At 35.3% G+C, this 25587-nt stretch overlaps 1 protein-coding gene across 4 annotated transcripts in view; it reads right to left on the reverse strand.

The window, feature by feature from the left end:
* VTI1A (vesicle transport through interaction with t-SNAREs 1A) overlaps positions 1 to 25587 on the reverse strand; it is a 322364-nt gene that overhangs the window by 235082 nt on the left and 61695 nt on the right. For all 4 annotated transcript variants that reach the window (XM_054690631.1, XM_037497303.2, XM_054690630.1 and 1 more), the window contains exons 4-5: positions 21746 to 21823; positions 10507 to 10591 (exon numbers count right to left, since the gene is read on the reverse strand). In XM_054690631.1, coding sequence (XP_054546606.1) covers positions 10507 to 10591; positions 21746 to 21823 — 163 coding nt within the window. The remainder of the gene's footprint in view (positions 1 to 10506; positions 10592 to 21745; positions 21824 to 25587) is intronic.

Below are 25587 nucleotides of genomic sequence, written 5' to 3' on the forward strand. Positions count from 1 at the left end.
GGGTGGGTTGAAATTCCCTCTTACCCTACTCGCCAAGGCAAATTTTGCTAATACTATTAATTGAAGACAGTATTTTCCTAGCTAGTTCAGAGGTTAATTTAGCCTAGTCCAGGTCTAATAAAGCATAATCCTAATTTCTTAGGGTCTGATAACTGTTTTCTGAATAGTGTTAAGGAGCCACTGTGCTCTATTCAAGTGCCATGTACAACAAATAGCACTGAAAATCGGAGTTGGGGGGAGATTAGCTCCATCTTAAAAGTCTATTTCATACAGACATAAGCAGCAACTTTTAATTTGGACCAGGAACTTAGGTAACTGGTTGTGATGAGATGATCAATTTGGAGGATAATAGGAGGATTACCCAATTTCCAAGAGGGACAGCCTTCAAAAAGCTGTTTTTCCTTGTCTCGTTTGAGAGTGGTTTCTTCCTCTCTTGAAATAAATAGGTATTTATTTAACTATGACTTAGAGTTTGTATCTGAAGATGCAAAAGGGCAACACGATACCAGAAATGAACGATGACCCACCCAGGCAGCCTCTTTGATAATGACTTTACTTGGAAAAACATTTTTCAATAAAAAAAATTATTGTTTAATGTTGACTTTGTTCTCTTACGGCAACGTTGGAAAACACTGAAGCCCAACAGGAAACACAGACGAAGACTTCAAATGCAGAGCACACACAAAAAGCCATTTTTAAAGCCCATGCCCGTCAAGTTTTCCACTTGATATAAGTCACACACAGTCTTAGTCCAATGCGAAGCCATGCTGTGAAAATTCTGTAGCACCCACCTCAGAAAATTCTGTTAAGTACATAAACACTGCTGAAAAGAAAACTTCTGGGCACTAGAAGTCAGACTCAAAGGGAAAATAAACCTGATTTAAAAAAATCCCAAGGAAAGTTATATAAGCACAGTGCAACAAGGTCATAAGCTTAACCATCCTTCCCTGGAATATTTGAAAGTAAATTGGCATTTTAGCGATGGGCTATGGCTGTCTTTCTTTTTCTTAACTCACAACAGAGTAAGAACGGCTTCACGTGTATCTTACAAACCAACTGGAAATGTGACAGGCACTATGGGGAAAGGCACCTTTAAAAATGAGTATAATACTTTTGAATGGATTAAATTGAAGCCTATGAATTCCCTTGGACCACCTAAGAAGAAGGGTCTCCAAACAGGGTTTAAATGATCTCCTCTTCTTACTATTACTGAGCTCACCAGAACCCAATTCAGAGTACCTCACAAAATAAATTTAAGCACGACTTGAAAATATTCTTTAAGAGCTTCACCCAAATGACAACCTCCTCTGTTCTTTTCACGGCAGAAGCATGACTTTTTGAGATGTAAGACTTTAATAGGGTTCTAATTATAAAGTAAGTGATAGCTACACATTAAAAATTATTATTTTACCACTGGGTAGACTTATTAAAATGCAAAAGACATGGTCAAATGATCCTTCCCAGCATTTAAAAACATGCCTCAACAAGCAGAAATAGCTTAAGATCTGAAAGCATAACTATACACTCCATCACCCAAAATAATAGAGAAACTTTTAGAGATAACTTCTTTAGCCAAAATGTTTAATATTTCTATAGAAAAATAGTTTCCAAAAATTATGCATGATTGGATGATTAGTGTCAACTCAGTTGTATAACCCATTTTCTGTTCATGTATTGCAGAACAATATAAAGTATTAATTTCTTATTTCTGTAATAATTTGGACATGAGGGTCTTGCCAAATTTAAATATGTACTCAAACAAAATTACTTTAGTTAACAATCTGAATCAGTGTTCATACACATAACATTCTCCACTCAGGTGATTCTTGTCTCTAGCTTTGTATCCCTAAAGCACCTAATATTCAGTAGCACTCAATAAAACTTGAATAAATGAAACATAATATTTATATTGTATCATATAATGTTATACCATACCCACTCAAAAATCCCTTATTTATTTGTTAATTTTATTCTTCCTATCATCATCATCATTATCATCAGAAATGTATTTTTCTAATAACTGTTAACAGATCTAAGAACAAAGAACATATAGCTAATACTTTTGGGGTTCATTTTCCCAGAACTCTTATGACTTATCAGGAAATGCAGGGAAAAAGCTTTCTATTTCCTTGAGATAGCAGCTCAGATCCAAGCTAAATTGGAAGTTTAAAACAGTTTTATGTATTGCTTTCTATTGTTGTGTACTGTTTACCGTGACATTAATCTTCTGTAAATGATAAATTAATATGTTCAATGATTTGTATTTTGAATCAAATTCTGCATTGTCCCAGCACAGTGATCACTCACATATTTCTTGAAGAGGAGGATGAGGAGGAAAAGAAGGAAGGAGAACAGGAGAAAGGAGACATAATAATGTGAGGAAGGGGATGCAGGAGAAAAAGAAAATGTCGGCAGAGAGAAGAAATGCCTGAAATGATAAAGGAAATTACTTGTTTTGAATTACATTAAAAAAAACTTTGTCTATACCTCTAAATCATGTCCAATGTTGTAAACCAACATAACTTTGATTTAAAACAACAAAAACTTGTCTCAATACATACTTCCAAAACTAATTAAAATTGCTAAGTGAGTTCTACAGTGAATTGATTAGAGTAAGAATCAAAGAATCTCTTTTGGTAACTGATAAGTTACCAAAAGAGAGAATGTGATACAGTGGTAGCATCAGGCTCTTAGATGCCACATCTCCCATATGCCCTTGGAACAGCTCAGAAAAATTCCCATCACCGGTCCAGCCAAGATTTTGGTAATTAACAATAAAAAGAAGGCACCTCATATTTTAAATGCAATTTTTTAGGTTCTTTAAAAAGTTCTAAACAGGAAACATTTGATTTTTTTTTTAAATGTAAGCTAATAGCACTATTAATTGCTTTTCTTTTAATAAAAAAAGAGATAGGGAAAGTGAAGAAGAAACAATGATGTACATAAATGATCTCATTCTCATGAAAAGACTATAATTCTGTGAATTGTTTGTTTTCCAGAAGAAAACAGGTATTCCATATGTTTCTCTGGCTAACTCTATTAGATCAAGTGAATTCAAATTTTGATGAAAGAATTATAAAAAGCAAAAATAATTTGGACACATCACGTAAAATAGGCCTGTGGAAGTATAGCTTTAAAATGGGGATTGTCTGCCACTTAAAATTGGATAACTATCACATAGCATTTAAATATTGAAATTGAAATAAAATCTATATTTTTTTTAAAAAGGAGCTAATCTTCACCAAAAATATGAAGCTCTCAAGGAAACCCTCAAACAGAAATGGAAGGATCTTCTAGACCCACAACAAAGAAGCTAGAAACCTTTTTATGTGAAAGAAATGTAAACATCACAACATTGGCATTATTCTTATTCAGATACTCTACTTGCATTTCCTTAACAAAGCAAGATGTACAGGAAATTGTGATAAATATGACATTTTAAAAAAGAATTGAGTAGTGTTAAATATAAGAGGGAGAAGTGTTTTGACAAAAATGAAGTGTTGAGTTCCCTATGGAATGCTGGCTAGTCCACTGGCTGATGTAGTTGCATGGCAATGCCAGCTCACTTTTCTTAACCAAGGTAGGATAAATAAGTACTATAGCTCCTATAAGGCCCACTCTCATGCAATGCCACCAATATTACAGACTCAACCATCTTTTATTATTTCATAGAAAGTGTGTTGATTACAGATAGCTACCTGCATGAATTTTTATATATGCATACGTATACATACATGTACATCTGTACATGCACATATATACACACATGTATGTTTGAATATGAGAATCAATGAAATGACTTTTAACCAGTTCAAATTAACACAGACTAAATACTAACTCTGGAAAGTGGACACCTACCTCCACTTTAATATAATACATTTTAATATTATTTTAATATATTTATAATATATTTAATATAATATACTCTATCAACTATAATACGCTATCACTGCTGATCTTGTTAAAATATGGATTCCGTTTCAGTAGATCTGAGGCAGGAGCCAAGATCCTGCAAGTCTACTAAGCTCCCAGGTTATGATAATGTGGTTGGTCCTGAAAACCATCTTAGGTAGCAGGGAAGTAACACATTTCCTCTTTAGACTGATAGAAAATGAACCAAAATGACAATGTATGCTATTACTTAGAACCTGCCTGAAGCGAGGATGACTAGAGAAAAAAATACCATAGTTTTATGAAGCAACTTAGAAAAATCTTTGTATGCATACTATTTTATTTATGCCATTCAGGAACTCCAGGAATTAGCTATCATTGTTATCACTCTCAAATAAAATATAATCAAAACAAAGTTTTATGCCCAACTTTATAATCACAAATGCAGTTACCGCCAGTTGATGGATTCATCATTGTATACATGGTCCTACCGGGCACAAGGATTTACAAACCCCATTGATTGGGGGATTATCTTTAGGAAAGAACTTTTGGGATCTCATGCCAGTTGTTATGGGAATTAATGATACACTTTTAGTGCCTTACTCTTGAATTGCTTTTAACAGGGCTAAAATTTCTCCTGCATCTTCACCAAATCCCTCCATTAATTTCAACTGGTAAAGGGACCAAATGGTAGCTACTATAGTATTGTAGTATTAGTAAACGATACTATTAGTACACTATACTATAGTATTGACTAACATGTCTGCTTGTTTTCTCCTCTGCCCTCCACCCTGACAATCCCTGACCTCCACAATTCAGATCAGAGCATTTGCCTGCGGAGAGTCCTCCATTGGCATCACCCGCAGAGTCAAATTCAGACCCCTTCTCATACCTGGAGCCCCACACAACCTGCGCTCCATCCTGATCTAAGAACTATGCCCCTGCTGACTTCACTCCAGGCCCTCCAATCTTCCGACTGATGTTTGGACAGTCTCCTCACTTCAGAGACTTTGTGCTTGCTCCCCCTCTTTTATCCCCACATCTGCTTACTGAGAGCATTTTTGTACTGTTTATCACTTGCTTACAACACCCTTCCCAGGGAGGTATTTCCTGAATGGCCAAATTAAAGTAGCTGTTATCGGTTCCCCACCCCCCACCCACCACCCAGGAAATAAAATTATTATCTTTAACATTAATTTTCTTTTTTTACATTATTGTTCATTTTAAAATATTTGCTTCCCCCCACCCCCTCAGGTGTAGTCCCCATAGAGTTTCCTTCCCCAATGCACCCGGGCACCATCACCTCAGTCCCCTGTGCTCCTCCCTCCCTCCCTCGGATCCCTCTCCCTCCTCCTTCCCTGCAGGATGTCTCTGGTTTATAATTGTCTGTTTTTGCTTTGTTGTGTTTGTACTGTTATATTTTTACACTGATGTCTTATTTGATTCCCCTATATTCCTGCTGTAAGTGAAACCATCCAATATTTTTCTTTTACCTTCTGGCTTATTTCACTGAGCGTCATTCCTTCTAGTTCCATCCACATTGCTGTGAATGGTACGAGTTTATCTTTTTTGATTGCTGAATAATATTCCATTGTGTATATATATATATATATATATATATATATATATATATGCCACATCTTCTTGATCCAGTCATCTATTTTTGGGCATTTGGGTTGTTTCCAGTGTTACCTGTTATTTTTCAATACCTTGTTTGATTCTACCACCATCTGACTTTTGCCCATTCGGTTATTAACATGTACACTTCATCTTCCTCCCCTATCTCCATACATAAGCTGCCTGGAACAATGACCTTGGCTGTCTTTTTTACTATTGTGTCCTAAGCACATGGAAAATAAGTTCCATAGCTGGTTTTTGAATAAATTATGTGAAAAGGAAATTGACAGATGTGAGAACATGACTGGCCATAACCATAACATGACTGACTATAACCGATCACACTGGAAAATCTACATGAAAAGACCCACCCATATTTTAGTGTGGTCCACTGGTTAAGAGCACAGAATTGGATGTTCTGGCTGTACTATTTCCTAGCTTGATTATCAGCGTGGGCAAATAACTTAATCTCTCCCTACCTTGTTTTCTCACCTGTAAAATGAGAAAAGAATAATTACTGCATAGGGATGTGGTGAGGATTAAAGAGAAAATACATGCAGAGTGCTGAGAACAGTGTGTATCCCCTATTAAGTGTTCAACAAACACTGTATTATTTCAATCTAGGTCCAATCACTAGTCCAGGGTGAAGCATGGAGCAACATGAAAGAGGGACAGTGTCCTGTTGTGGAGAAACCAATGACTAAATGGAACTGTAGAGCTAGGTAGCCTGAGGTAACTGCTGAGAGAAGTGGTGACTCAAGTGCTTGGGATGGCAGGAGCAGGTTAGTAAATGGTGCAGATCAAGTTTCAAAGTCACGAGGTTACCGACTGCAGATAAACAGTCATGGTCTTGGAGTAGACAATCAGGGATACTAGGCCTGTTTAGGATCTAGGGCGGGTATCTATTTATATGCTCAAAGGAGAGAGAGCACCATACATTTCTGCCCTTGAATAAGTTCTCATCCAGTCTATTTATTTTATTAATCATACAGCTTTCACTAGTTTTGTGCCTACTGTAATTCTGGGATGCTTACTTTAGAGGGAAAATAATCACAATTTCAGTACAAAGGGCAGGTGACCCAGAACTTTAAATACTTTTTTTATTTGAGGTCCCTGACCTCAAACAAAATGGCTATTTCCACAACTGAGAGTCATATCTGGAGATGAGAAGTAGATGGACAAAGGAAGAGTTATTTTATGCATGGATTCTAGGACAAGAATTTATAAGAAATGCCAAGCCAGTGTTTGGCTTTTGATGGCCACTTCCAAGGAAGTTTTGTGAGTTTGACAACTGTCCCTCTTCGTCACTTTTAGATTAGATTATCCTCATAGCAGCTCTTTAGTCTAATGTCCTACACTCTTCCATTTGTCCCTTCTTCAAATAGAGCTGTTCAATTAACTTGTGACCTCATCAATTTTCTCAGATGGTTAGGGATCAATGAATGAAAACAGATTGGTATTAAATTCAATATATATGAAGGTGTCAATGGCACTCAGAAATAATCATGTGCTCTTTCTCAGACCAGGTGCATCTGGACCTGTGTCCTTCAGAGTACCTGCTCTTGAAGAAATCATGATTGCTAACTTGACAAAATGACTTTTTAAGAAGACTAAAAATTTTAGAAGATGAACTTCATCATTTGCTCAAGATACCAGTGGTCAAAACATTATGCTTTCAGGTCTATTCTATATATAATAATAATCCAACTTTCTTTTATAATTGTCAATACAGAGGTCATCAAGCCAATGAATAAAAAAGCATATGGATTTTTGTAGAAATCTTTAGCCAATAATTGTGAAAGATGCCTACTTTTGTTGATGGGAATGTATAAAAATGATGACTTTTACAGAGAGTTTTTTACTTTGGAAGAACTTGAGTATATATGACCCCATTTTACTCTATAACGACCTTATGACATACATAGAATCTAGTTTCGGATTTCATCTTGTAAGTAAACAACATACAGAGAGGCTAAGTGATTTCTCAAAGCCACACAGACAATTAATGACAGGGCCAGATGATGGATATTTCTTTCTTTTTCCAACTTTTCAGACAATAGTCTCTAGATTATGTAGACAAGTAAAATTTCAAAAAATATTTCACCAGAAGGATCAAAAGAGCATTGCCAGGTTTGTTATTTTTCCAGGGGGAAGAAAAAATAAATATGTAACTTCTACCTATTATTTCTACCATACCATAAAGCTATCCTTTCTTTCATTACCCTGAAATAGGAAAAACATGATGTTAGAAAAAAGTACAGTTTTTTAATAAAACTTCCTTTATGAAAACAGTCATTACTTCCTCTCTTCACCTGCCTCATTTTGCTGTGGATGGGTAAAAAATCCTGTTGTATCCAGAACTAGTTTTCAGACCAAGACTTGCAAACCAATTCCCTCTTCCATGTTGTTTTAAAAATCATACCAGCTCTTGCTCATCTTCCCCCTCCTTGCATTTCAGAGTTAAGAGGAAGAAATCAGTAAGTATTAAAGGTTTTTCCTTTTGAAAAAGAACTATAAGAACAATGGTACTATACGATAATAATGGTACTATAAGAACAAAATGATTAGAATCATAAATTGACATCACAATCAGAACACAGGACTGCTTAATGACTAGATGTGATGAAGATACAGGTGAGCTGGGACTGGAAATGCAGAGGCAACATGTGCTATCACAATTACTTTGTTTTTAATTGGAGAAAAACATAATTTTAATAACATGTCTACCTTCTGGATATAGGGTAGAGACCCAGAGAAACTGAGTAAATGTCACAATAACTTTTTTCCCCACATTAACTTAGTAAGAGGCAATGGCAGGAAAACTGCTTTACATCTACCTTCTCATTTCTCCACTTTTGAACTCATCTGAAAAGATTAATTAGCATGACGATGTCTGTCTGTCTCTACTTTTACAAATCCCACCTTTGTTTCTCCTCATAGACTTGGTTTTATAGTTTGTAAGAAGTTCCCAAGTTTCATATGATAAATAAATGTCTAATTTTATAAAAGTACATCTTCTATCATTGTGTTCTACTAAAAGTACACAGGAACTGAGGTTGGTTTGAGGATATACTCTTAAATTGATATTTTCTACATTTATTGATAGTTTGACATGGATGTTGTATTTTAGCAGATACCAAAAGGATTAATGATCAAAATCTCATTCAATTTTAAACTTTGAACAATGCATGAGCCTCCAGAATCTATTATCTTTTTACATAACTTTCTCATACTTTGGGAGGGAGCTATATCAATAGTGTAGGGAAAGAGAAAAGGCAGTTCAAGCATCCAAATCAAGCCCTGTCATCATTGTCACAGCAAGAATATGTGCAGCCCAGCCCTGTCCCATGTGGAAAGATGCTCACCAGTGGGGTGCTTGTCTAAGAAGGTCCCTGGTGAGGGCCATGTTCAACAGAACAGAGGAAAGCCATATTCCTCAAGGGGTCAAAGCAATACGTTTTAAAAACTCTTTTAATACACACAAATTTCAATCACAATAAAAATCTTTTTCTGAGATAAAAAAATGAATGCCTGTGTATTATCAAATGGCCACACAAAAATAACGTTTATATTTGTATAGCATTTCATGGTGTGTAAAACATTTAAACATGTCATTATTTCTTAGTAATATTCCAAGATGGACAATATGATTTCCATTTTCATGAGGAAGAAATTGAGACTCAGAGAGATTAGTGAATCACTCAGAGTTACACAAACATGAGTTCAAACCCACACCTGGTCCTTGGACCTCAACTTTGGGGTTCTTCCCCTTATTCACATTCATCACAAGGACAGTCATTACTGAAGGTGAGCCCAAGGACAAAAAGAACCAATGAAAACTGACTTACTCTAAACAGGGTGGAGATCTATCAATAACCCCAGAAAGAATGTTGACCACACAAAATTTGAGGTTTATGGTTTTCTTCAGTTTTCTCACCATTACTACAACACCACTACCATCTGTGTTCTTAATCAGTTCTTTAGAACTCATCACATAAGTCAGGGCAGATAAAACACTGGCATTCACAAAAGAAATTATTTGGAATCGTTTTCATTACACCTTCTCTTCCAAATAAACATTTTTATGACAATAAATTTTTGTCAACCACGTATTTTAGTGGTTTGCATACTAGGCAAGAGCCATCCATAACATATCAAATAGGTGATGTACAATCTATCCTTGCAAAACTAAACAAAAGAGATAGCTTGACAATAAAAAACTTATGGCTACTAGGGAGTTACTAATACTCATTTATGTGCAAAATATTTATGTGCAAAAATAGTCATTGCATGAAAGATTTTTTAATGCCAAAACTTGTCTATTTTAAGTAGACTAGTCTTAGAGGTAAAATTAGGGGATGTGTTTTCTGAAATTAGTAAGTGCTATTTCAAACCAAAAGTTGGGATAATAGTAACTAATGCTAGTGAGATTATCAGGAATATTAGCCTTTTTGCTTCATCTGACTTTTATTTTCATGTCTGATTATAGGCTCTGCTCGTGATTTAAAAAAATGAAACAAAACAACAGAATCATCAGGAATGATTTCCAACATAGGGACAAATAAACAAGGTGAACTCAGTCTTGTTACTTCTTTGCCCCAGTTCACATCAATTATACCGATTAAAATGTTAATTTTTACAAATGTGAATAAATGCAGGGGGCAAAAGAACGGAGACCGCTTGTGTGCTAGCAATCATTGCGGGTGGGTAAACTGACAACATGTAACTGCATATTAAGACAAATGTAGAATTTAGACAAAGTATTCCATCTCTTTTCAGATGTATACTTTTAAACCTCAGGAACTGTTTTCAGTAGATGTCATGCCTTTTAACTTGAAAAAAGATAAGCGCAAATAAGCTCCCAATTGTCTCCCCAATATGTAAACCACATCTCGGGCTGCTGTCTCTGCTACTCCTTTGAAGTTTCCCTGAAATGTCATGTGTTGTGAAGACTGCTGTGCATAAGCAAGACAATTTGCTCACTCTCAGAATTCTTACCGGTTTCCACTGCTATTTGGTATCCAGCCTCTAGTCTCCGAGATGACCTTTCCAGCCTCTCTGTGTTATCGAGCAGATGTGCCCTCTGAAAAAGAAAAAGGGAAAAAAAAAAATCAGACGGCTGTCTACAATGTTCTTTTTTTGCCTTAAAAAAATAATTCCTTCCTCTGCCCTAACATTTCTGGGCGGGGGGAGTCACCACCCATTATAAATAATTTTTAGCAAATCTTCTATTGTCAGAACCGCCACAATAGGCAGAATTCCAATCAATCGTGTACAGACTGTTCACTATTTTGTTTTAAAAGGCAGACTCGTGTTATATGTCGCCACGGTGACTCGTACTCCAGAACGCTGAGAGATGTGGGAAGACCAGAGTCCAGGGCTCTTTCCTCTTCAGCAGAGGTAGATGTATGAGACGCTTGCATAGACCCAGGATCCAAATTTTGTATGTCTTTTTGTAAAATACAATCATTTAAAAAAAACCCTCATCTGATTCTTTGGCAACTGTAGATAATGATTTTTAGTGAAGAACTTTAAGAGAATGCCCCTCAATTTTGGCTAGGCAGCAAGACACCATACAGTACAACATATGCTACTAGCACAGAATACTAAATAGCACTTGTAGTTTTAAGGCAACTTGGGCGATCTCCAAGAAACAAGAGACATGTGTTTCCCCATGCACACAGATGTAGGAAAATATGGATTTATTCCCAGATATGTGGTGAAATTTTGATATGTAGTGTTTTAGACTGTGAACTAAAATCATATTAACGATATACATTCTTTTATATTTGATAGGGAAATCAGAGAATATCCCCCAAATTCTCAGCTTCTAAACGTTTTCTACATTGAAGCTAGGTTTTTTAGCCATAATGATCATATACTAGGTCTATTCAGGTTGGAAAACATTTATAGGCTAATAAAGTAATCATGGCTGTGAACAGATAAGACATGTGTATGCACATGTGAGTGTGTGTGTGCACAATACATGGAAAGACAGGAAGGAATGTGTGTCTGTATATTTATGTGTATACATGCACATGTGTATACTTAAATAAATTAGTAACTTTTCTCCTCAAATCAGTTTTGGTATCCGGTCAAAAAGAAAGGAAAAATGCAACCACAACTCCTACAACTTTGTGTTGTTGACAGATGTCATTTAAAATCGAAGAAATGCTTTCTGATAATAATAAAAAAGGAGGTGCCACACATATAATCTGAGTGGCTGTCGAGCGAAACGATCTACCTTGCTCTAATGAGCCCCCATGGATCTCGGAGATGCAAGCTGTATTGACATGCACACTTAAGCTAATACACCTAGACCGGTGCCTCCAAGCTCTAGCAGCCAGGGATGCTGACAGAATATCTCGCTTCCATCTTCAAAGAAAGGAAGTGATTAGTATGTTATCATTACCATTCGAAACGTGATTTCCTTATTCCCTCCCGGCATAGGTGACACATCTGAGATGCGGCCAGACGTTGGAGGCAGCTAAAGCCACATCAAAGCTTTCCTTGAAAATTTTTTTGGGGGGAAGGGTTGGCATGGGGGGGGAGAGAATCATTAAAACAATGCATTTAGAAAAGAGAGATAGGACCTGATGTGAAGGTCAGGAAAGCTGCAACAACAGCCTATAATAATTAATAGAGTTGTCTAATATACGGTGGAGAAATTAAGAGAAAATCTGCCCCTCCCTTTAAAAAAAATCTAAATAAATAAAAGGGAGGAAGAAAGAAAAGCTTGTATCATGAAAACGCAAAATCACTGAAGGCTGTAATTGAGAAAAAGAAATTTGAGGGGAGCTCTTTATGTTTGGCATTAATAACTCTTTTAAATAAAATTAAACACTTTTTACTCGGCTTGTCAGAAATAGCTTTCTTACTCCTAATTCTCCCTACATGCAGGTTTTAGGAGGAGGGATTGCTCTTCTCTTCTCTGAATATTGTTTTCTAGCTTAACAAAGGACTTAATTTCCAATTGATGATTCCCTAAAAAGAGAGAAGATCTGTGAAATCAAGAGTAAATCTGAATTTTAATCCAGAATAATAGAACAAAGCATTTAGGTTCATTGTTGTATTGGATAAAATCCCTAAATTCAAAGAAAACATTTAGCTACTGCTGGAAAAAAAAAATCAAAGATCAATACTAGAAATGGACAGTATAATTAAATTATAATATATACTGTAGGACACAAAGCACATCAATGTAGAATGATTTGGGAGATTCCATCAAAGGGAATAAAATCAGATTATTCAGTGTATGGCTTTAATGGAGAACAAAATTTTAAAAAAGAGTTTTTTTTTTTAATTGCATATTCCTAAATAATGGAAGTAACTCTTCTTCAGGACAGTTCAATTTTATCAGAGTCAATCTGCACACAAGAGGACTATCAGTTTACCAGCAGCTTTCCAGCAGGACCTCACTTTGTATTTTGGAACCTCTTCACTTAAGTCAAGCTAAAATCAAGTTCTTGTAACAGCTGTGCTATTTACATTGTTCCCTTAGTTGTGCTTGGCCCTGGTCTCTGAAAATGAAAGGAAATACACTACAGTAGCAGCTGATGCTTTCAACTTGCCCCCACACTCCATCCCAAACTCATTCTCTCACCCTCTTCTCAGCCCTTTTCAAAGCAGGTAAGTGAAGCTGTGCAGAAGCTTCAGACAGAGCTCAACTTGTGTGCGGAGCTGTGCAATGTGGAGAGCTGGAGATGTAGGATTCAAACGGAGAGCTCAGCACAGCCAAGACCAGGGCAGCTCCCTGGCACTACCAGCCTGCTACTAAGGATGCCCTGTTTCCAAACCTGAGCCCGAAAAAGAGCTTTACAAGGGAGGGGTGGGGCCACACTTTGTTACAAACACAACATCTTATTTTAAAGTAGGTGAATGCCTGTCTTAGAAGAGGTACAAGGAAGAAATCTGGGGTTCGTTCAGTGTTTGATTATTATTAGACTTTGGGTGAGAAACAATCACTTCTGAGCAAAGCATATACCAATGTTCTTCTTTAGGGTAATCTATTCTATAAACATCAATATTACGTCCATATCAAAGTCTGTAAAAAGAATATTTCAGAGGTTATTATTCTATTAGTTGAATGCTCTAATACTTCCCAGTACATTCCCATTACAAGTTATAGTTTCAGAAATTTGCATTCTAGAGCCATACCTGACAAAACTATTGCTATAAGCATAACAAAAGAGTGGAGTCATAAAACGATGATAAAACACATGTTAAGAGAAATGCTGACACGATATTGCCAGTTTTTAGAATTAAGCTAAAGCTAGTGAATTCAGCTTAACAAAAAGAAATCTTCTGTCAAAAATGCTGATTATAGTAAGGAAGAAGATTTTATTAATTATAGTTACTGCTTGTTCAGAGACAAGAGCAAGACTTTCTCCATACAGAGATTTTCAATTAATATTTGAAAATTCAGATTCTTCACCTAAGAATGAACATGTACAAATACAAGCAGATAGTCTGTCTTGCAGAAAAACAACATTGATGTATCACCCACCTCAAGAATAATCTTATACATCAAAACTGCAATGACTATTTATTACATTTACACTAAGTGATTCATTTAGTGTATAGATACATATATAGGTATATGTATAAATATCTATTTCCATGTAGGGATGAAACCAAAGAAACACCAAAAGGTTGGAGAGTGAAGGTTTTGTGTATTTCCACCCTTCATTTTAAATATGATTGTTACTTTACTAAGAGACGACATCACTAATGCACCTTAAATCAGAAGAATTGTTGAAAATCACTATCTGTAAGCCTCTAACAGCATTTCCATCATTTAGAGGGTGATGACTTACCAATAAAAAAAACAACTAGGATAATTCCAATCAATGCAGTCAAGCTTAAGTCAAAAATAATCCACAGTACTCTATTAAAAACACTACCCACCTATCTATCTATACATATATATATATATAAACTACAGATATACAGATACACACACTATGTGAATATACGTAATTTTTATGCAATATAGGCCATTATTTTATACCCTAACATAAACTAAAACTCAGTGTCAATAAACAAGAAATAAAACTATATCTCTGAAGGGATTACCAAAGCATATGTGACATGTTTAGCCTAATTAAAAAAGAATACAGAATCACTCAACATCCCTCATTAATATGGAGACAAAATTATCAACATTACTGCAAATATTTACTGGCCCACAAAAATGTCTGGAGCTACACATACCAAATAGATTAGCAAACTCAGAAAAATGAGACTGGATTATATGCTATTTCCTACAAAAAAAAAGAAAGTATTTAAAAATGATCAGAGCTTTGGCTATTTTCATGCATCTATATAAACAAAAGACTACAGGGTATTTATAATGTATGTGTTTCCCCCAAAAGATAACAGATTCATAGTATCTTATGCTGAATCTAAGAATTTTGGGTGGGGAAAAGGAGTTTATTTAAAAACAGTTTTCAGTAAAGTAAATCGGAATGTCAGAAAAAATTCTAAATATATTTACTTCTTTGAGGAGCCAATACAAATAAAACAAATCTGAAGTTAGTTTACAGTAAAACTATACTTGTGTATAGTTTTAAGGCATTCTTTTATTTTTCTCTCCTGTTTTGGGCTTTTAAAATATGAATTTTCCCCTGATGCCATCAAACGCCAATGATCACTGTGATTAGAAAGATTAGGATATAAAGACAATCAGCAGAGAACATTTCTGAGCAATATATATACTATGTTTACTATGTATAGATTTTCCTGGAAAAATGAGTGTGAAGATACAGATTTAGAAATTCAATTTTATAGGAAGAAGCAGAATTTTAAAAAAAGCAAGCTAGGAAATACTCACCTCTTCACGTAATTTTATCAACTGCAACATGAATGCACAAAAAAAAAAAAAGATAAAAAGGAAAGAAATGGCAGGAAAGAAAGATCAGTTGTGTGACAGGATACAGAATTAACATTGACAATTTATCTGTTTACATGTTTAGCATTTAAAAATCACAGACAAACACATTAAAAGAACCTAAACATAGACTACATGCAGAGTTTTTTGAACGAATAAAGATCACTTTCTCACACTGTCACATTAAACAAAGAGAATAGTGTGAAATTCTCTTTTAAAGTACATCTAAGACACCATCATGAAATAAAGGGGAATGACTTCATAGAAGTCTATATTATAAAGAAAGAAAACAAGTTTACTGTTCCTCTCTTCTAAGAATGTACCACTGAAGAGGATTTGTATATACAAGTTTTCGGGATGTTTCTGTTTTGAATCTTGACAACTGATTTCAGATTTTACTTAAAAATGAAAATGATTAATAGTTCATGCTATTATCTCAAAAACGACTTAAAACAACAGACTATGTTAGTTAATGACATACTTGCACCCACTCTAGCAGTAGGACTGCATTTGGAGGTAAGGTTATTTTAATTGAGAACACAGCATGCCAAGAGAGGTAATATTTAGGACACAGGATTGGAAAATATTTTACTGCCCTCAAAAATACTGTGCATTTCAGAGTTAACTTCTAGGCTTTTGTTTTGCTTAAGAGGCTACTACAATCACATCGTGCATTTATTTTAACTTTTGCAGTTTCTTCATTTTTCAATTTTCATCTTGTAAACGGGGCCCTCTTAAAGCAAGGAACTCTTCATTTGTACTGCAGTCTGTGCTAAAGTCAAACCAAAAACCACTCTCTACTTGTTAGTAAATTCTCCTAAAATAACATTTTAATTCTCCTCTGCAGAACATGTTTCTGTCTGCCTTAATACAACAGTTGAAACAAGAGACTTCACTCTTTAGAAACTAGAAAATAGATATAGCCATGTAGCAGATTCATATTGTTTGTGTGTGTGTTTGTGTTTGACAGTCTTCTAAAGCACAAATATCACTGTATAGTTGAGATAACTGCCATAGTTTCTCAAAAAATAGAAACAGAAACCTATGTTGTAAGAGATTATAAACCACATCGTGGGTCTGAAATCTGCATCCTCAGCAATTCAGGTCTACAACTGATAATTTTTAAACATCCAAATATCTGTAACATCTGTTAAAATACTCGGCATATGCAGGCCCATAAATTCAACTATTGCTTTGGGAGAAACCTGCCACGAATTGCTCACTCTAAGTTTCTCTCGAAGTATCATGTTTATTCTAGCCGGGAATTCTCAATGCTTAATGCTGGTTTTGTCTCCAGTTCAAGGAAGGCAGCAGGCATTCCAGCTTATTCTGTGACTTCATTTGTTATATGAAAAATATTTCACGTATAACAGAATGACATTTCAAAATTTTTATGAATCTTTCATAAAAAAAAAAAAAGTACACACTAGGTTACATCACCCTTCCCAAGGCATTACATGCAAAAATGAAACTTTTAACATCCTCCCTTCAAAACAGAAGACATTGTTGTTTTTAAATATCCTCATTCTCTCAGCAACCATCGGGGCCTGTGCATGTGAAAAGTTACTATTCTCTCTTAGAAGAAAGCAAAAATTTAAACCCAAATACCTGGCCTATCACAAAGCAGAATCTTTCTCTCTTTGCTATCCCAACATCACGAAAAGAAAAAGGCAAAAACATTCGTCGTCCAAGAAGGACGACCTGGGAGTAGGCCGCCCAGCTCTCCTTTCTTTCCGGGGCACCATTCTTCGTGGACTATCATCCTTACAGGGCCAAAGTTTAAAACTACTCCCCGGCCATAGAGACCATTCGGGGCATGCCACCCTGCCATAATCAATGAGTGTTTAAAAATGCTCCCCATTTGTTTTTTCAATAGGTTCCAAACAAAAAACGTTCTATCTCGTTTGTGCTGCATGGCTGCCTCCAAGCCCCACGCCGGATTTGCAGCTAAGCTAGGTAATGGAAGGGTTTTTAATCTTTATCTTTTTTTTTTTTTTTAAAAGTTAGGCCGAGAGTTATTCATTCGAGTAAACAAAAGCTGGTCTATTTTTGAAAATTAACAATGCTTCGACTGGACTGCAAGTCGCGATTGCATATTTGCTGCAGTGCCCAGCTCCAGCCCAGGCGACTTGAAAGTCGACCACGCCACCATGTTGCGTTATGATAATCAACATCTTTTTTGAAACAAAGATTTTTTTTTCCCCCCCTCAATGCAGAATTTGATACAAGAGGTAATCTGTTCCTTTGTGGGCTGAAAAAAAAAAAAATCTGGTTTACGCTGGTTTGAACCAGTGGAATCTCTTGTGGCTAAGCCTTCTGCTGTGACTAAAATCAAAACTGCGCTGCAGAGCGCGAGGCCCGAGCGCGCGCGCCGCCTCCGAGTGGGGTGCGCATCACGTGACCCCCCAACTCCCGAGGTTTTTTTTTTTTTAAAGCTGATAACGCGCCTGCCGTCTCTGTCCGCATACAGATAACGAATAAATGCTGAACTCTATTAAACGCCCTTTACACATTATCGTGGGTCGAACACACAATTTTCTGAACTTATGATGACAGTCCATTTATTTTGCTATAAACCCTCAGCACGTAACGAACAGATTTGTGCCTGGTAATGATCTGCTCTGCCAGGGCTATATGAAATGATACCGACCTTCTTTAGATCTTGGGGAATTAAATTGACCGACTTCACCCCCTGGCCTGTGGCTGAAGTTTGACACACTTTATGCACAGCAAGCCCCAATCGGAACTTGAGAGAACCTCGTCTTAAAAAATTAAGCAATCATACCTGCTAAATATTGCTTCACCACAAACATTTCCGCACGTTTAGAAATATACTCTTTACACATTTTTTTTTTTTTGAATCTTCTAGTTGGGATTTAAGTCAAATTTCATCGACTTAAATTTATTCACGGATCAATCCCATTTTGCATGTGGAAACTGAGAGACAATTAAGGTTCAAAGTAAGGCAGGGCCGTTTTTATTTGCCCCATTACCAAAGTCCAGTAGGAAGGGGATTTAATTCTTAAATTTTTTTTTCTTTTTTCGAGAATGGTTTTCATGAAATTAAATCAAGTTAACAATCATTAAAGTTTCCATGCTAAACACAGCAGCCCCATATTTTGAGAACTCAACTCTCCCTCTCTCTTGAAAAGTTAAAATAATAATATTGTCATATGAAAAGAAAATATGATATTTAAAAAAGAGAATAGAATGATAACACCTCAGACAATAATAGTCCTTGGAAAGCTGATGATTTAACAATACACGAATGTGCAAAGTAAGTGATTTGGTCCCTTCTCTGTCAATCAGGGAGAAGCTGTATTTGCTTCTAACATCAATTAGAAATTAATTTATACAAAGCAATTAATTTGGAATTAAATGAAACTATGTACACTATATAGACCATTACAGGTGTATTTTAAAAAAAACAAAAAACCTATGTTTCTGAAATTTTCATATTCCTAACCATGGGATAAATGTTTATATACATATATTAACCTAATAAACTTTAGTTCATTTGGAAGGTTATAATGACATATATTAACAACCAGCTCTTAGATATATTTTATAATGCATTATAAATAAGCAAAATGAGAAATAATAACAATGGCAGTCACATTTATCTAAATCTGCACAAAGAACCCACTATAAGGGAGATGTGTCTACTTCATTGAAAATCACTAAATAAAATCACTGCCTATTTTACTTATTTGCAACTATTGCTATTAATTCTGTATTATCTTCCTTTTCCGATAATTTTTAATTGCAATATTTATACCAATTTTAATGAAAGAAATATTGCTATTTTTATATCATTTTGCCCATCTCCAAGGCTTCCCTATATATTAAAAGTTTATCATGAATATTAGAGTCAAGAAGTTCTGAAAATCAAGAAGTTCTAAAAATCACCAGCAATTAACTTATTTGTGAGCAGAAAATATTTCCTTATATGTGTTACAGGTAATCCTGCCCAGAAAACCTGTCATCTCAATCACAAGTTTACAAAAATTAATATGAGAGTCTATGTAAAATGTTTTCTTCCTCTAAAGTATGGGCTTCTGTTTTGATTTCATAGGCTGAATGAAGACTGATGCAGAATAAGGAGTTATTCTCAAGTGACCATTCTTGGTTAAGTATGTGTTTTCGTTTTGAGGGTTTTTAATTCCTATATTATGATAAAAAGCCTCGAAACAAAATTTAATGACTTCATTATGATATGGAAATTTTGCTACATTGGGTAACAAAATAACCAAAAAGTTAAGTGTGGTCTCTTTGAACTTTCAAACTTAATTCAAATTTTAGATTGAGAAGTTCATATAATAATATATGAACAGTGGCATAGTCTCACGACTATAATTTATCACACTCTATTTATTGAAGTGACAGCTCCTTACAACTAAACTTCAGGTTCCCCAGCACTTTCAGAATTTCTAAGTTTGATTTATACAAGTCCAGGGGAAATCTCTCCGTAATCACTTTAAAGTGACAGGAATATAATTTGAACAATTCAGAAAATATGAACTCCATCTATTTTTTGTGGAATATTTTACTTTAGGCATAAAAATCATACTTATATGTATGTGAGGCAAATGTTTTAGGCACATAAAATGTCCATTAGGAGAAATGAACATGCTTTTTAAAAAAAAGATCCCTGTCACAGTACTATAATCCATTACGATAGAGGAGACAGAGTCAGACAGGAACAGCCCCTTCCTTTCTATTTCCTCTGTATTAGGCAATGGTTTCAAATGAGGGAAAGATCTATAGTTGTTTAACAGATTGACATGGGAATTCTGCATTCACTTGTTTGCAAAAAAGAATTTTTTTGCAGTAAAGATAGGAAATAAAATTATGATTCACTTATTCAAGAGATATCAGCATCTAAATCTCACTTAAAATAGGAAGAAAATAGTTTTTCTCATCCTCACATTATTTAATCTATTATGAGTAAAACCCCTTTATCACATCACTCTTTAATGTTTGATGTGTTCCCTTTTTTTCCCCCCTCATAGCTTTTCTCACATTTCAATCAGAGAAGCTGAAATCCCAAGTCAAATCTTAACGTGTTTACATGTCTGAACTCCAACTGATAACATCCAAATAGCGGAGGAGGTGAGATCTTTCCCCAAACAAACATAATCAGCTCACTGATTCTTCTCCTTTTTCTGGGGGGTGGCTGGACGGGGTCATCATCACATACACAGCATACCTGTTTACAATATTAGCATGATAGCAGATAGCAATATAGTTTGCGCATACTTATACTGCAGTGGCAAACACAATTATGAAATTTTTATGTGTATCAAAATCTTATGCCTTATTACCTTATTAACAATTTACTGAATGAATGATTATGTGCATTTTTATTTAGGCAGGGTAGAGACCTCTGCAATACTTGCCAAAGTAACATTCATAAAACAGTTTAGGTCTTGCTTCTGAAATCCCCTATCATTTATTTTCCTTGAAACTGTCCAAGAGAATCAGTTGCTAGGATTGTTAGAGACATTTTTAAAGTGATCTTTACACTGAGATTCTTGAAATATTTTTTAAAAGTCATATATTATCCACATGGATTGAGGAAGTCTGCAGTGTTAATTCAAAGAAGCGGGACATTAATTGGACTGATGACATCACTGTGTGATCCAATAAGAACCCACATCCAAGTTATAAGAAGAAATTAGGTCTTTTTTAAGAAGAAATTGGGTCTTTTTTAAGAAGAAATTGGGTCTTAATTTTTGCTTATGTGGATCTTAAACTGCAGAAAGACATTTCCTATTGTTGTTGTTGCCGTTATTACTATCATTACTATTATTTGACAAAGCAGGCCCTCTATATGAGTATCCAAGTTCCACACTGGTGCTTACATTTGCATTTCGGTGAATGTATTTTTAAGAAGCTACACAATAGGAGACTGAGCTGCCTGCCCTGTTGAATTTTGAAAGCTTACTTTCATTTGTTTTGCTGCAAGTGTTGATTTAATTATGCTGCATTATTATCAAAGCTGTATTATGTACTTTTTCATTCCTTTTACATGTGTTTGAGGTGAAGACCTTGGCTTTGTCTGCAAACAGTGTGTTTCAAGTTATTCCTTAAGTACTAAATAATAAAGAAAAGAGAAGAAAAGATTTTTTTTTAAAGATAGCAGACAGTGATCACAAGGTAAAGGGTTAAATGTAAGATCTCCAAGAAACATTTTGAAGTTGATTAAGACTCCAGCTTTGCATTAAACAGTATCGCTTCCACATGAGTTGCTGCTAATACTGTTAAGGAGCAGCTTGAGAGCCCAGTGTGCGAGTGACCCCCTTCACCCTCCAGCCACCCACCGGGCCCTGCTGATTAGCATTCTACCTGGTTCTCTGAGGAATTCCCATCCTCCCCCAGGAGCTCATTCCGTACTTCGTCACTGTAGGCGATCCGTGACCTTTTCTATAAAACAAAACAAAAAGGGAGAGAGCAAGATGAACATTAGAAAGTAAAGGCTTCGAAGCGTCATCGGTCTCCAGGCTGATCATCTCAAACCTCGAGAGCCCCCTAATGGAAACCTATTTGCTAAAATCTGCAAACCAAAGTTGTGTCAAGTTCTTGAACTTGAGAAGTTTTTCAAATGCCAATAATGAAAGAAAACTCTGTATTCTGTAAGTATTCTGTTAATATTCACAAATGGGTCGTGACTGGTATATTATGCCATACAAAGTCATTCAAAGAAGGGCACTGAACTGAAGGAAATGCAGTTGTGTAGCTCTGTATCTGCAAACCCCACCAGATTGCAATTAAAAGGAGAGTATACAGGGATCTTTAATATTGTGGTAGGAAATGACCATACAATGCAGGTCTTTTAAAATCTCTAATTTTAGGATATTTTATCTCCCAACTATACACTAGAATGTCTGGAAAATAGATCTATATTTCCTTCATTATTTCTGGTTAGTTTTCCTAACCAGAAAGATGGAATTTAAAATCCCATTTCATTTCCAAACAATAATTTAAAAGCTTCCCAGTCCTCTATAAATAATGGCCTTAAGAAAATGTGTGTGTGCATGTGTGCATGCCTATGTGCACACATGTGAGTGTGTGTGTGTGTGTCTGTGCGTGTGTCTGGTAAATTAAATTTCCCAATCCCAGTAAATAAAGGCAAGAAGGCTATGAGTCAACTTTTCACAATCCCAGCAAATAAAGGCAAGTGGGCTATGAGTCAACATCATACACTGAGATTTTGTTTTACAAGAAATCTGCCTTCACCTGTAAAGTCAGAGGGACCTGTCTGCAAGCAATTCATTAATTATGGATACATGTTTGGAAAAACTAAAAAGCTTTGAAAATTAGTTGCAAAGCTAAAGTGTCATCCTTAGATCCTACTTTCAGACCCAAATGCAGATTTACAGGTCACTTTGCTTTCTTTTCTGCTTCTGAATTTACAAAGTAAAAACAGTCAATTAAAAAAAAAAAAATCGCGTGGGACACTATTCTTTTTTTCAGCTGAGGCCTACAGTTTAGGACTTAAAATTTCTTACCTGCTCAACTGTGATCTGAAAAAAATGTTACTTTTAAAGGATGATCCATGAACAGAAGTCAACAAGATTTTATTTAGATTTTTCCACTAGTGAATAACACTCCTTTGCCACCTCAGAGACCATGATATCTTCAAAGTCATATTATATTAGAATTTAAAAGGACTATGGACAAAAAACTTGAATTGATTTTAAACTACTTCAAAGTTTAGCCTTTCTCAATTGGGGTTCCGGAGCTAAACTACAAAACACAGAAAATATTTCAGTGGCTATTCTCTCAATTTTTCCAAAGATCATACATAAGAGAGAAATTAGTTCATTACATAGAACAGAAGACTTCTGGGCCTAACTCTCTGGCAGACTGCAGTTGAATAAGGCCAAATGGATGTATAAATAAAAATAAGTAAGTCTACACATCCCTTTATTTTTCAGAAAAGAAAAAAATCAGACTAATGGTATTCAAAAAGTAGCTTTGGTTAAACCAGAGGAGAACCTTTGTATCCTAACTCACAGCTTAGTCCTCCTACATAAAATGTCTACCACATTTTATTACTATCTGGATACACTGAGGAAAAAGATAGAAAAATTGGAAAATGTTTCCACATAAAGGAGATAGTGGTATCCCCTCGCTGCTCTGAATTTCTACCCCAAGTCACCCTTGCCTGCTACAAATGTTTATATTAGACTTGGGCAAACCAGTAAGTCTGTAAGTAGATAAATAAACCAACAATGCTGTAGACAGGACAAAGTCGAAAAGTTAAGTTGTTAGCCCGAGGTCAGTAATGACATCTATATCAGATGTCTTAACAATTCAGGAGTGTCCCAACTCATTTATTTGTGAGCACACCAGATTTCTAACCACCACAGTGGATGTTAAGTTTGCTTCTCTTCCTGCAGTTATTGAAGCTACTATTAATTAGCTATTTCATTGGCTTTGTATAGAATTATAATTTAAAAAATGCTAAATTACAAGAACATACACTTCACGGCCTTGGCACAATATTTAGAGCAAGCTAAATCTTTCTTTTGCCCATTTGGAGTTCCCCACCACAGCAGTTTCAAACTAGCTAAGCAAAAGTGTTTAACAGTATTAAAGGAAATGAGAACCTTTATACAGGCTATGGTATCAGAGCTGCCTTTTTAATTATTCATTTCATCACTATGGGGGACTAAAACATTCCACAGTATGCAAGGATATCATATGGAGATTGTTTTTGTTTTCCCCTTTTTTCACCAAAATACCAACAAATTGGCATAGATTATTCAATTATATTTTATTCTTATTTTGATTTACTATACTTCAAAAGAAGAAAATTACAAACATGTATTCTTAAATATCTAATCTTGTGTTGGTTAGAATCCATTGCTTTTGAAAACCAGCAATTAACAGGGTACAAGCTCAGCAATAGAGAAGAACTAAGGATTTATCCTCCGTTGAAGGGTGGTCCCTATAAATGTCATTCTTTACCAATGGGACAGTTAAAAACCAGTCATTTGGATGACTTTCTGGATGTAATTAAGGAAATAATATGCTGAGTTTACAAAATGTTCACTAGTAGAATTGACTTCTCTTAAAGAATGAAAAGAATTCATTTCAAATATTAGAAATAGTTCCTCATAAAATGATATAGTTAATGCTGAAAACAGAACTCTTAACACTCAAGTATCATTATAAATTTTTAAAAAATCAGACTTTGTTTTATTGAGTTATATTTAAATACTGGACATTGCTATTTTCTATTACTGTTTGAAATTTTAAGCAAGCTGATCCTAATCAACAATAATTTAGCAGAATCATTACTAAATTGAATCTTAGAAAAGGCAAATTCCCTTGAATGATAAACTGCTTATATTATGGATAATTTTCCTCCAAGACATCAATAAATTATTTTACCTTCTACGGAAATTTTAAAAATCCGACTCTACCTCACTAAGTTCTATGGCTTACTTTAATTTAGAAGATTCAAGGTTAATGAAACTGAAACATCTACTAAGTCTTGATAAACAAACTAAAATATTTTTACTTTATTATCGCCTGTATAAAATCTGTAGTTTAGCCAAATGCAAGCATGAGAATATGAGCTGGAAATGTCACACACTCAGCTACAGTTTGAAGGAACCCAATTCATAATGCATGTTATAAATAGTTAATGACTTCTATACATAAGCTAACCAGGCAAATCAAGAAATTGTCAACATTTTTAGTTTTAGTTGTCAGTTACCACTGTCTACTAGTGCTTTGTATGTGGCTTTCTGGAGGAGACAGAAGCTCTATGCAGTTTGTAATCTACTGCAATTTCGGGTCTGTACCACAGGGTGGAAAAGCTTCAGCTGACAATAACTGCCCCTCCCCCCCCACGATGTTAAATACAAGAGTACTCCTCACATTTGTTTGTGTGTTTGTGTAAAGCCTGTTCCTGCTAGCTTCAACACTCAGGTAGACCAGGCACAGTTGGATGGAAAAATCCACAGACCATGTATGAATGACAGCAAAAGTATGACAACTTTAACAACTGATAGTTATTCCTAAGAAGTTAGATGCACAAAGTTTCAATGGCTATTTTAAACCAATGACAAAAATGAGTCTTTGGTTATGAATGGAAGACTTTCAGATTCCAGGCAATTTTCACTTGGTATATGAACAGAACTTTTGCATACTGATTGACTGCTTTTCTTAAAGTC

Source organism: Talpa occidentalis, unplaced genomic scaffold, assembly GCF_014898055.3.
Source record: "Talpa occidentalis isolate TD23 unplaced genomic scaffold, MPIMG_talOcc4v2.1 talOcc4.8, whole genome shotgun sequence".
In the NCBI taxonomy this organism is placed as follows: domain Eukaryota; kingdom Metazoa; phylum Chordata; class Mammalia; order Eulipotyphla; family Talpidae; genus Talpa; species Talpa occidentalis.